Source organism: Teleopsis dalmanni, chromosome X (assembly GCF_002237135.1).
Source record: "Teleopsis dalmanni isolate 2A chromosome X, ASM223713v2, whole genome shotgun sequence".
In the NCBI taxonomy this organism is placed as follows: Eukaryota; Metazoa; Arthropoda; class Insecta; order Diptera; family Diopsidae; genus Teleopsis; species Teleopsis dalmanni.
This window is the reverse complement of record NC_051848.1, coordinates 36,668,574-36,683,475: the sequence shown is the minus strand read 5'-3', so window position 1 is coordinate 36,683,475 and position 14,902 is coordinate 36,668,574. Positions and strand designations below refer to the sequence as shown.

The following is a 14,902-nucleotide window of genomic DNA, read 5'->3' as shown; positions in this document are numbered from 1 at the left end:
ATATGATATATTTTATTGTTTACTATTATATTATTGTATTGTATATAAGCAGTTAAGATACTTTTTAAAACAAATTGGATCACATAAAAAAGTGACTTAAGAATACGTCTGACATAAAATGTTAAAATGTTTAACAGAAGTAAATTTAATAAACTTTTCTCATTTTCAATTATTTAAATTGAATTAATTAAAAATCAAACAACAAAAAAAAACGAAAACGATTAAGAAAATTGTAATTATAAATTAATTTATTGCAAAAATATTTAAAAAAATTTCAATAAGTCTTATCAGCAATATCTCTCTCTCATTGCCTTTCATACAAAATCTTTCATTTAAACAAATCGAAGGTCCAAGAAAAAAATTTAATTATTTAAGCAATTAAGCAATTAACAATAAAACCAACAATAAAAGAAAGCAAAGCAAATTATAATAAAAAAATTGGTGCTATAAGTCAATCATTCGCCGGGTTAATTACGGCCCTAAAAATAAAATTCGAACATTTTCTGTCCATTTACCAACCCACAAAAGAGAACACTAAATCCAAAAGTCTTAGCCACAATGAAGGCAAAAAAATTAATGAAAATAGTTTTACGTAAATTTCGTTATAAACAATCGACATACGAGTAAGTTAAAATGTATTTTAAACAAAAATAATTTCAAAATTATTTTAAAATAATTTTAAAATAATTTCCTAAAATAAATATTAAATGAAGAAAAACTGAAAAACTGAAAAACTGAATTCTGATGACGTCGGACTTCGCATCTGGCACCGGAGAAACCGCAATTTTTGAAAACGAAATTCCTTTCAATTACAAAAGTTGAACAATTGAATCCGAAATGGTCGCAATTAGCTCAGTTACCAGCCGATAAATACACTTGGATCGTATAAACATCTTAAGTACTTCTTGCTTTAGCTGTTCGAGGTTTGCTGCGCATATACTTACTCTATCAGTGACAGACCAGTGACAGACGCTCTTAGAACACTTATAAAGTATGTCATTTCTGTTATACTGTGAATGAAAAATATTCCTACAAAGTCAATATTCCTAAACATAGGTGTAAGACTAGTTTCTCTGATTCTAGTTATAATCGGGGGAACTAGTCAATTTAATTATATAATATAATGAATTTAATACACTTTTCACTCAGATTAGACAATCTTTAGGAAAGTTGTAAATTTGATTAAACTAATAAAAGCATAAATTTTATCTTCGTTATTCCTCCCAAATATCTAAACAATCGATTTTGCAATAGTTTTCCTTATAAAAAAACTATCGAAAAACTATTAAAATCTTGAGAACCAGAACGGGAAAACTATCATTTTCGAGTTTCCTTATAAATATTTCAAATATATGATAGGTTCCCTTATAAAAAAACTATAGTAATGCGTTAGTCACACTACAATTTTATATAATACTCGTAGGATAGAAAGTTTTTCAATCGGTCTCCCACAAAAATGTTATGATCTTTGTTAGAAAAACTGTCGCCAAATTGGGGCCAATAATCAAAAGGCAAAATTGGGGCCAATAATCAAAAGGCAATTATAAGTTCGAAGTTGTGAAAGACTTTGTTTATTTAGGAACCAGCTTAAACACCAAAAATGACGTCAGCCTAGAGATTCAACGAAGAATTACTCTTGCCAACAAATGTTACTTCGGGCTAAGTAAGCAATTGAGAAATAAAGCCCTCTCTCGACAAACAAAAATCACGCTCTACAAATCCCTTATCATGCCTGTCCTGCTGTATGGTGCAGAAGCTTGGACAATTACCAACAGTGATGAGAAGGCGTTAGGAGCATTCGAGAGAAAAATTCTTCGGAAGATCTATGGTCCCTTACGCGTTGGCGACGAGTATCGAATTAGATGGAACGATGAGCTGTATGAGCTATACCGCGACATTGACATAGTTAAGCGCATAAAAATTCAGCGGCTACGCTGGCTTGGTCATGTCGTGCGAATGGAAGAAAGTGCTCCGGCTAGAAAGGTATTTGATTCGGTACCCGCAGGTGGAAAACGCGGTAGAGGACGTCCGCATCTTCGGTGGAAGGACCAGGTGACCAACGATTTGGGGGCGCTCGGTACTACCAACTGGCGTCAGAAGGCAACTAATCGGGCTGACTGGCGGAGGCTACTCGACGCGGCCAAGGACGACACACGTCTGTAATGGCCAACTAAGTAAGTAAGTAAGTAATCAAAAGGCATTGTTGTGGAACTGCCTTCTAGTCTCAAAGATGATACAACATAAAAATTCAACTAATATATATAAAAACAGATATAATTAATAAGCGTAATTAATCTATTTTTACTACTATCTGCGTTTAGCTATACACATTACTATTTGTTAAGATTATCTTTTAAAATAGAATCAGACTCGCATGTCAGACATATTCTCAGCTTAGTGTACTTCACACTGATTGAATGGATAATAGCAAATGTGTTAAATGTTTATACTTAGCTCTATGTTTAAGTTTAAGGCCGAGTGACGTACTCCACATAGGCTATGTATATATCTCTGCCACTGCCTTATGGCTGTTGTTTTTATATATGTTTCTAAGATACGTGTATACTGTCTTGATTAAAAAAGTATCTGTTATTTATTTTCACTTAGAATGTTTGAGGCTTTCAATATCAGGCCTTTTCAGTTCTTCTAAGTTCTCGAAAAAGTATATATAAGAATTATACAGCAGCTTTCGTTAAGATTATATCCGTACAATAGGTGGGAGCTTGATAAATCTTTCTCTTTCTGTTAGGCAAACTTAGTTATTAGAAAGGATATAAAGGTTATAAAGGATATAATCTTGTGAATGTATTATAGAAGAGTGCAGTGTTAATTTCTGGCATTAATGGCTCGTTATGTCACCTAATTTGTGTTTTTCTGATGAAAGAGCCCTATATTCAGATAACAGGTTCTGCAATGCAGTATATTATAGAATGTGGAGATTAATGCTGCTTGGATATGTGTGAAGCATCTAATATCTTATGTGTGAAATACCTAATATAATAATGTTCTAGTAAATGAACTATAGTAGTATTACAAAGAATTTACTCTGTTAATGATTTACTCTCTTACTTCTCTTAATGACGGCTCCTTAATGGTAAAGAGTGTCATTTGAAGTTGATATTAGGAAAAATAAAAGATTTTCGAATACAAAGATTATAAATTAAATTTCAAAAATTGTACTTGCTTTTTAATCAAACATTTATTACTTTTATATAATCTAATTTTAATTTTAACATATTTTCTCTTTCTATTTCACAGTTGATATTTTAAACACTCTTGATAACCAAAGCATAGATATTAATGGAGCATCCACAGCACAAACAGAACCACAAATGAACGCAGTGTTAACATCTTTAATGAACGCATCATCTCCAAGTTCCCCAACCAATATGCAGTCGCCGGTGTTTACACAAGGATCACAACAAAATCTACAAAACAAATCCGCACCAAAACCATTCATTAATATTGTGGAACAACCAGCTACAAAGGCACTCAGATTTCGTTATAAATGTGAGGGACGTTCGGCCGGTTCTATACCTGGCCTGAATTCTACACCCGAAAATAAAACGTATCCCACTATTGAAATAGTGGGATATAAAGGTGATGTTGTCATAGTTGTATCATGTGTTACAAAGGATCCGCCATATAGACAACATCCACATTATTTGGTGGGCAAAGATGGTTGCAAAGATGGTATATGTACCCTTGTCTTAAGCGGCGAACCTCTGCGAGCAGTTTTCTCTAATTTAGGTATACAATGTGTGAAGAAAAATGACATCAAAGCTGCATTGGAAGTACGTGAGCGTCTACAAGTGGATCCATTTAAAAGTGAGTAATTTTAAAGAATTATAAGCTATCTATGGTATATTAACGTCTCACATTCTTTAGCGAAATTCGGACACAAAGATCAACCGGCGAGCATAGATTTAAATGTGGTACGTTTGTGTTTTCAGGCTTTTTTAAAAACTGAGTCAGGTGTGAAACCATTACAACCTGTTGTATCGGAACCAGTTTTTGATAAAAAAGCTATGTCAGACCTCGTCATTTGTAGACTTTGTTGCTGTTCAGCAAAAGTAGGTGGCGGTGATGAAATTATTTTGCTATGCGAGAAGATTGCCAAAGACGATATTAAGATTATTAAAATAAGGTTTTATGAGCTCAGCAACGATAATCAACTTGTATGGGAAGATTTTGCTGAATTTCTACCTACAGATATACATAAACAGACAGCTATCGCATTTAAAACTCCACGTTATCACAATCAAGACGTATTAGAGAAAGCAAAGGTAACTGAATACGTTAATATTATGTACTCTTTGCATTAACTATATATTTTATGTTTAGGTTTTTATTCAATTGGTGCGGCCGTCTGATGGAGTTCAAAGTGAATCTATACCATTCGAGTACCACCCAGATCCAGGTATGCGTACTTTTACGCGTCTGCGCCGTAAACTTAAACGTAAAGAAGATTTAGAGATTTTTCAGCAAATACTTTCAATGGATAGTGAAACAACAGCTACCAAATACTCTTGTCCACCAACGGATCCAGATGCTGACAATGAATTTAACGATACTGTATCTACTGATAGTAGTGCCAGCAAGCCAAATAGTTCAGACACATTGAACGAATACGATGAAGCCGTAAAACGTCATACTGAAAGCGAAACTGATGGTGGCAATGAAAGTGAGAAAATTCGTGGCATGGAAATAGAGCTAGAGGTACCTCAAATCAGTTATCCAGCTGCTGATGAGAGCACGCAAACATCCACACCAATGGAAGACATATTGAAAAGTCAACAACTGGATACACCAAGGCAGTTGTCTACAGTAGATAAGATAACCAATTGGATGCGTTCTAGCGAATTTGAACGTACAGATAGTTTAACTGTGGAAAATGGGGATACTATATCGCTAAGTCCAGTAACAGTTTATACCAATGTTACCACCTTTTCAGCTAACAATCATACAACAATCTCAACTGCAACAGATGAAGATAAAACATTTAATGAACTTATGGAACAAGTTGCCGAGTATGATGATATGTTTGCTGATTCCATTTCAAGACGTGGCACTTTAGATAATCCCATCATTAAAGAATTGCCAATTGGTGGCGTAGCAGTTAACGAAGACGAAATACCCACCGTTATTGAAGGTTTTGCTGGTACAGCCAGCGCACAAGCTTCAATTGAACTTGACGAAAATTTTGATGAGACCGCTACTTACACTAGTCTACAAATTGCTTTTAAGAATCCTGTGGAAATACCCATTGCTACTAAGAAAGAATATGCAACTGTACCTAACACAGGAGCAATCGTTAATGAAGATGATGGCTTAGTTGTGCTTACCAATCCCCCAGCACCCAGAATTAAAGTAAATTCTGCGCAAACTCCACCATCTCCACTTTCTCCGCCATTGCCACCACGCACTCCTTCTCCTGTACCAGACCAAAAACTTCCACCTTTACCACCGAAGCGAAAAACATCTCAAGAGCTTAGTGGCACAGAAAGACCACCACCAAATGATGCCAACATGAGGACACGCAATGGAAGCATTACTTCACGACCACTTTCACAAATCATTATAATGCGAACACCTGATCAGAGTCCAACAAAACGCCAAACGACACCCACAGCCTCTCCAAAAAAGAAGCAAGGATTTTTTTCACGTTTGTTCTCACGACGTAAGAGTAAAAACGAAACATCAAGCATAGATGAGACCAATTCAAAGTCTGGAGGCTCTAAGGCGACAAGTCCCTCAGGTAGCCGTGAACCAAGTATTGGACATTTCTCACTCAACGATCCTAATCGCACTTCCATACGTTCTGGCATATCAATACCAAACAATTCTCCTGGACTTAGTCCACAGAATAGTACAAACGCCAATAAAGGTAGCAAGCCGGTGGGACGAAGTGTGAGCAGCGTATCTGGGAAACGACCGGCACATCTTAATGCTGATGTCATACATATACCACTCAAAGGCGATAGCGCAAGTAGCTTGCCACAGCAGGAAGCCTACTCTAATGCTAGTACCATAACGTTTGGTCATCAACTTGATCGTAAAACAATAAGTGCACTACAATTGGCAGACATACCAATTAATGATGGAAACATTGAATTGGTGGCCATTGCTGATCGCCAGAGCATTAAGAATCTGTGCGAGGGCGCTTATGGGGTTGTCCTTGATCCTGATGTTGATTTGTCAGAGGCAGAACATTTCGCATTATATACAAGCGTGCCGCCCGTTCCCTCAAATGCAAGTGATTGTATCGATCATTTAAACTATCAAGAACAAATCGAAAGTGGTCAACTGTTGTCGGTCAATGAGATAGCGCGACGGTTGGCGGAAGCTAATGGTCTGCAGTGAAGAGTTAATCGACATATAAGAAATACATATAGAAAAATCATTAATAATAGCTACAGGCAATAATAACTACGACTCTTTCCTGCTTTTAAAAACTGTTAAACTGTCATTAAACAAGCGAACGAAATTCTGAAAAATTCCCCTTTTATAGATTTATTTTATATTAAATTATGTTTATATATCTTTTTTTACCTTCATATATTTTCAATATTCTTATTTATGTTATTTGATATAGCAATTGTTTTTTATTTTAAATTTTGCGAATTTTTATTTTATGCTTCTTTAACATTTTTAGATCAGATCAAGCGTAAACGTCTTAAGACTGGCGGAAACCCAATGAATATTCTTAGAAGAGAATTACAAAAATATGAGAAACAGCAAAATGCTCAATTTCAAAATGATATTAAAGATATTTGTAAGTTTTTCCCTTTTTATTTTTCTTTCATTTACCTTTGTACCCTACATCCTACCAAACAAGTAGATCATTTGAATTTCATTTAATTCACATTCACTCTATGAATTATAAACATTTTAATGATGGGAACTGCATTTTACACTTCACTACTATCCATGGGAACATAGAATATATAATACAATACAGTTACGTACACATAAAACCATATACAGTTTTATACAAGCTCCCATATACAAGGATCTGGGTTCTCATTTATTTGCAAGATCGTTAACACAAACACAAATTATATCCACACAAGTGATTTTTCTATAGGTATATCCAATATAAATAATTATCGGTACGGAAATCGATATCAATTTTGTACGAGTAAAATAATAATTGTTATGTTTTTGAATATATATCTTTTTATGTACCGCATATATTTTATTAAAATTATTTATAAAATTTATTATGTCTAGCATACATATCGGATTCTAGTCATTGTCTAGTCATCGTATAGTTTCCCCAACCATAAATACCATATTATGCGAGTATATAAATAAGATAGCGATTTCACAAAAATAAATGACTTTAAATTAATTTATTTAAACATGATTTGATTTAATTATATTAATTTTAAATTTGTTTTAATAAAAATTAATTTAATTTGATTTAATAGAATTTAATTAAGATTTGACCATTTTTTTTTTTATTTAAAATAATTCTAAATTTATATGTAAATTGTGGAAACGGTTTTAATTATTATAAAATTATTATTAACGAGATTATAATAATAACTAATATTATTATAATAATAATTTTTATTTATTTATTTTCATCATAATATTTTTGTTGTCATAATATACAATAAATAGAATCGTCGATAAAGAATATAAAAGAAAATTAACAATTATTTAATTAGTTCAAAAAAATTTATATATATTTATTTTTAATATTTATGTTTAGTATTATTATTGTATTATTTATATTTATGTAATTTATTTTAATTATATATTTTTTATTATTTTATTAATGTATTTATCATTACATTTTAATAATTTTTAATTACGATTTTCCTGTTTTATTTTTTTTTTTTTTGGTAACTTTATGTTCCTATAAGTACAAATTAATATTTAGTTTATTTCTTTTAAATAATAATTTTGTATTCAGTTAAAAAATTTTTAAAATTCTTATTTTTCTTAAATGGTAAATTATTGAAATTTTTTATCATGGGATAGACGTTTGAATATATATAAAAATGTTTATAATTTTTCTGATTAATATTTGTAGTTTTTTCAGATAATAGTTAAATAGTTAATAGTTATAATAGTTAGATAAAAATTATTTATTATATTTTTCTTTAACATTTACATTTTTTTTATACAAATCTTGTATAAATTTTATAATTACTGTTATTGAAGTCATCCACATTTTATATTTGCGATAAAAGTATATTATTTTCAAATTGTTATTAACTTATTGAAAATTATTATTAACTATTTGTACTTTTTATTAAATGTCTTTGTATCATTTTTATGACTTTTTTTCATTTATTTATTATTTCGTTAATATTTTTTTACTGAAGTTACTTTGTTACAAAATGATTAACTGTATGATTGTTAATACAAATATAATTATATTAATATATTAATATATTTTAATTAAGTCTTTGCAATTTTTTTTTTAAAAATGTATATCTTTTGTTTTTATTTTATTATATTCATTTCTTTCTTACATTTACTAATAAAATATATAAATCTATACATTTATGCATATAATATTATTAATAATATTATTAATATTGTTATTTTATTAAATTATATTTTTCTGACCCATAATTTCAATATACGGTTTCGAATATATTTTTTTTAAAAGTCAAGAATATATATGACCCGGTTTATTTAGAAACTTCAGTTTCCTAAATTTTATATTACAAATGTATACCTAAAATAGACTTAAGAAGTAATATTTTTTGAAAGATTGCGGTACCCAAATAAAACTATTTATTAAAACTATACAAAAATATAAATAAATTAATTATACATAAAAAATTTTAAAAGGAATTTAAATAATAAAATGTTGGACCAAATTTATTATACAAAAATGAAATTTATTAAATATTATATTATAAATTTAAAAATCATATAGTTATAAATTTTAATGATATATGTTATTCTTAAAATGAGGTTAAGCAAAATATGTGTTTCAAATAAAATTAAAAATAAAAACTATGCATAATCCATTTAGTGAATAAAGGCTATAATGAGTAAAATGTTGTTAAAAAATTTCCAATTAATACAAATTGGCATTTTATGAAAAATAAAATAAAAAATGTACTTATATATAATTTAAAAAATAACTTAATAATTTGAACTTAATAGAGTTAATAATTATTACAAAAAAAAAAGTTTCAAACAAATTAATTTTTTATTAAGTTGAAATAAAAAAATTAAAATAATAGATAAATTTTATTTAATTAAAATTAAATAAAATATAATAAAAAAATTTTAATATATTATAAAATAATAGAATTATTTTATTGTAATTTTATTTTATTGTAGTTACTCGTTAAAAAATTTAATAAGTAATGTAATTTGCACATGAGATTTTAATTATGTTATTTAATTTATTTAATTATATGAAAATAAATATATGAAGTTATTTATTCAATATATATCCTCTTTTAATTTAAAGAATTATTAGTATAATTATTTTTATATAAATAATTGAATCTATCTATAGTAGATAGATTTATTTTAATTTTTTAATGAACTCCCAAGTAATACTATTTTTTTTTTTTTGAATTTTGTTAATTAAAAACAAAGAATATATAAAGAAAATGAAGAAATAATTAGCTCAAGCAGTTTTAAACAACGATACATAATAATATATTGAAGATAAAATTATTTAAATTAAAATTATATAAAATAAATAATAAAAATTATCAACCTTGCTATTATATTTGATTACCAAATATTTGTAAATGGTTAAGAATGATTATTTTCTTTACTACGCAATAATAATTATTTTAAAGTCATTTTATAAATGCAACAAAGAATTTTTTATTTTTATTTATATATATTGCTTTTTGAATAAAATAAATTTATACTACTATTAATATTTGTCAAAGACGTTAAAATCATCTCTGAAAATTTTGGTTTGATTTTAGATACAAAAAAAATAAAAAAATTTTGAATTCGTCATAATTATTTTAAATAATTATTTATATATATTCACTATATATATATACTGTGAATATATTCTTTCAATAATTGAGTTTAGAAAAATTACCAAAAAACTAATCAATATACGGTTCTGTGAAGAACTTTTCTTAGACCCTTTTTTAACCATTAGAAAATTGGAGATGTAGTTTCTTCTCACTTCTCTTCCTGATTCCTGAAGCATAGGTTTTTAAAATCATAATTAAAATTTTTAAGGTGTTCCATTTTAGTGCTTTGATCATTTAATAAATGTATGTAATTGTGCTTTCTTCAAAAACGTTAATAATTAAATTAGTATTATAATTTCCTATCTAAACTAAAGAAAGGTTAACTATAATATTTCTGTTAACTGGAAATATAGATATTTTATATTACAAATGTCAGTGTTTTTCGCAGAATTTAAATATTTACAAAATTAATTTATATAATATTTTAATAGCCAATTGATTATATATTGGCATTGCGACATGAAACCTCATTCTAGTAACCATGCCTTGATTTTTTAAACCACAAAAAATTTAAAATAATAATGTTATAAAAATGATTAAAAGGTTGATCTTTGCTGAATAAAAACTAATATATGAGTGTATAATGATTTATCAACAAAACTTATTAACAAATGACGTGTTTAAATAAAAATATACATAAATAAAGCATATAAAGTGCTATCTCTTTATTATAGAGGAAAATATTAAAAAAGTAAATATTGAAAAAAAAATATTTTAAGTCTGAAGATAGTATTTTGTTTGAAACATTTCAAAAAAATAAAAATATATTTGTAACACAATTTCAAAAAAATACAAATAATATACAAATGCATATATTCATATATAGAAGCAAAAAACAAAGAAAATAAAATAGTATTTATTAATATGACATAAATATGTATAGTATATATATATAAAAGAAAACAAAAAAAAAATATATATATATATAAATATAAATATATATATGTATATTAATATATATATTAATATATCTTATAATGTATATATAATATATATTTTAATATTTATATATAATTATATATTATATTATAATTATATATTAATAATGTATATGTCTGATATGTTTAAAATTAGTTTTGCGAATTACATTAATTTATATGTAACGTATATATATATATATCATATATTACGCTATTACGCATATAAAAAATATTGAATATATTTACAAAATGTATAGCAGTAACAATATATTGTTGTAATCAATTAAATAATATACAAATATTTTTTTTTGCATATGGACTATATATTATCTGTACCTATATCATCTGTCAACTGCATATGGAGTTATAAATATTGTTAATAATTAAATGCACAAAACATGAATTGTAAATTATTTCGAATTAAAATAAAATTGTATAAAAAAAATGTGTTAATATTTAATATTAATATTTATTATAAAAAGTGTATTCATTTAATTCAATTTCAATTTTAAGTAAGTTTTTACAATAATTATTACTGTAAAATAAATTGTTGTTGTTGTGTATATATTAATGTGCATATTTGTTGTATTCAATCTCATATATAAAATTTTTTATTTATTTATTTATAATTTTAAAAATTTTAGTATTCATCTGAATTATTTACAAATGTTTTTGTTTTAATATTTAAATTATTTAAATATTAAAATAAAAATGACCTGAACCCCTGAATATTGTATGATTTATTTCTTTCATTTATATAATTTCAACTATTTATTAATAATATATTTAAGTTTTGTTATGTTATATATAATATTATTGATGTATCAATTTTATGTTGTTTGTAGTGTTATTAAAAGTTTTTTTTTAATTATTTTTATAGCTGGTTTTAAACAAAAAGAGCTTTCATTGAGAGATTTAATTTCATTTTTAAATTTTTAAAGTAGTCAACAAATTGATATCCTTAATGTATCAAAATAGTGATTTTTAACAAAACAAGAAAAACCGAACATTTTTATAAACAAAAATAATAATTTTATTTTTTATTTACTAAAAATTTTTTTAGACATTTTTCATATATCGTATATCATATAGTTTTAGAGCATTTGGTTATTTTGACTTTTAGCTAAATGAAAAATAAAAAACAAATTAAAATAATGAAAATTTACAGAAATTTTTTAACTTCAATGTTAATTATATAAAAACTGTTTAAAAAATATATAAAAAATTACATTGGAAACGCTGTTCTAAGTAATAATATAATCTCTTCAATAAAAACTCTTTTAATTTATACATTATATATTAAAACTGAATATAGTCCAAACATTTTTAGCATGCTGTCATTGTCATCATCCATTTAAGGTCTAGAACTAACTAAAATATATTAGTTCATAAAAGAACTATAAAATATTAATGTGTAGCTTATATCTATTCGATGTACTAATATTTACAGCTTCACAGTTCCATTTTCACAGTTTACAAGGATCCGTAATGTCAAAGACAAATCTATCAATAAAAAAAAAATCTCCACCCCAATATAATTTAAATAGCTTACCTATTTATCTATTGTAGCTTATCTTATCTATAGGGATACTGACATCTCTAATATATCAGTTTTCGGATTAATATATAATCGTCTATGCGAGTTATTTTAGTAGGTTTAAAACGTTAATGGTCAACAATTCTCTTTTCTATAAAATAATTTTTAAGTATATTTATATCACTTACGAATGTGCTTCATTTTAGTTTAAAAAGGAAAACCCTAATATAACACGTCGCATATATAATATATATATATACTATATAAACCGTTTGTAATTATTTATAATGCATGAATGTTTTTGTAGTTATTGGTATTGTTGTTGTAATGTAGAATAACTTGAAAAGGTAGCACAAGTAGTTGATAGGAATGAAAGACTCTACAACAAAATAAGATAAGGACGAATGAGATGTTTGGTAAGAGCGACAAAGTCGATTTTAAACTAAGTTCAAACAAATAAATCTTGCTGTCTCAATGGCGCTGAATTATAAATCAATAGTTTGTATGATTATACACATCGAGTCAGGAACCCAATTAGGTGACAAGTAGAGCTGCATTTGAGCACACATTGGTGTTAGACGTATATATTCATGCATGCTAGTTCCGTATTACTCATAAATAAAACTCATGCAAAAATGTGTTACTTGCTTCACATTATTCTCATTCGTGCTTAATTAATAACAAATGTTCACAATTTTATTAAATGTGTAATATAATAATCTATATTTTCAGCAAATATTAACAATAATAATTTCTGCAATACACCAATGATGCCTGACATCAAAGCCGAACCAGGTAATTATATTTAATTATATTATTATTAAATAATAATAATTCCATCCTTATAACTGATTCATATACCTTAGTTTACAGAACTAATTAATTGTTTAATAATTAATTTGCTATTTTATTTTCATATTTATTTCTCATATTTTATTTATGAAACAAAAGTTATTAAATTTTTAAAATTAATGTATTCATTATTTCTACAGTTACGTTCGCACAACATTTTGGGTCATATCGTAGTCCTTATCAAATGTCACCATCCCCGCAACCAGTTTCTCCGATGAATCGGAACTCAACCCCTTCACCAGGTCTTATGAAAACATTTAGTGGCAATAGTCAAACACAAATGAGTGATATTTTTAACATGGGAACTATGAGAGAACAAACAAGTCCTACCGGATATGTGCAACAACAACAACTAGCCGCACAGCAACAACAACAACTAGCCACACAACAACAGCAACTCTACCTCAATGACAATTCACTTAATTCTCTTAAAATGAATGGCGATACCTGTGATATGAATAAATTTACAACTCTGGGAACGAGTACACAAAACTTTATGAATAACACCAATGGCAATGGAAGTATTACTGCCAATAGAAATCTTACCACTAATGGAAATGGTGATTCCCAAATTATAAATAGCTTTATAAATCATTTAGCCAATGCTCCAACCACCTGTGGCGGTAGTATTACACCACTTTGGTCAGTCGATGATAATGCCAATATGCATAATGTGCCACTCTTCCAGAATTTGGTGATGCCAGTAATGCAACAACAGCAACCACAGCAACAACAAAATCAGCAATTACATCAATCACCAGTTCATGAACAAAATCAACAACACCAACACCAACATCAACACCAACACCAACATCAACCATCACAAAGTACAATGAACTTTTTACCAAATGTCTCAGGAGAGGAGGGCACCACTCTTAGTGGATTATTAGCCTTTGTAGATGGTGAAAATTTCGTGAATTTCACTTCAGACGATTTGCCACTATCCAATTTATCGATAACAACATAATATATGAATGTTATAATATATAAATGTTGTTATCAATGTGGAATTGTTTTATAACATTTTTTACTTTAATACTTTTTATATTTCAAAACTAGAATCTCAGTTGCATCAAAAATGTTTACAATATCGTTAATTATTATTTAAGCACAAATAATTTTATTAGAATTTAAGGACACAAAAAAAAAAAACAGCAAAAAATCTTTTGTATGTACAATAATACATAGAGAATCATTATTTTATAAGTTAAACTCTTGGCAAAATAAAATTGGACAAATTGAAGTATCAACTTTTATTTAATTTCAAGTAAGGTTTGAGATAGGTGACAAGTCCTAAGAGATTAGCAAATATTATTAAAAGCCCGTTCTTTCACAAGCGAGTGCGCGCAAAAACATCAACTCGATTGTTATACTCGCATCTGGTAATTTAGCCGAAGATACAACAATATCCATCGATAGCCACCGATAATTCCGAATATCGATAATCCGGTGAAACCTTAAAATATATTTGTTCGGTTTACCAAAACATACAGTGTCCTGAAATACCATAGTAGATTTGATTTGTAACTGATAAGTACGCATGATGATATTATATTGTGTACTTATTATCTAAATTCAATACAGATTTGCTATTTACATTAAAGAATATT

At 27.5% G+C, this 14,902-nt stretch overlaps 1 protein-coding gene across 3 annotated transcripts in view; it reads left to right on the top strand.

Annotated features, from left to right (window-relative positions):
• The window catches only part of LOC119687308 (embryonic polarity protein dorsal), a 70,265-nt gene extending 55,843 nt beyond the window's left edge, over positions 1 to 14,422 (top strand). For 2 of the 3 annotated variants that reach the window (XM_038101583.1, XM_038101584.1), the window contains 3 exons: positions 3,259 to 3,828; positions 3,889 to 4,286; positions 4,345 to 6,522. In XM_038101583.1, coding sequence (XP_037957511.1) covers positions 3,259 to 3,828; positions 3,889 to 4,286; positions 4,345 to 6,363 — 2,987 coding nt within the window. In that variant the 3' untranslated portion in view covers positions 6,364 to 6,522. Of the gene's footprint in view, positions 1 to 3,258; positions 3,829 to 3,888; positions 4,287 to 4,344; positions 6,523 to 6,655; positions 6,776 to 13,172; positions 13,236 to 13,432 lie in introns of those variants that run through there. The other variant, XM_038101585.1, reaches the window with a different exon arrangement.
• The last annotated feature ends 480 nt before the right edge of the window (positions 14,423 to 14,902 follow it).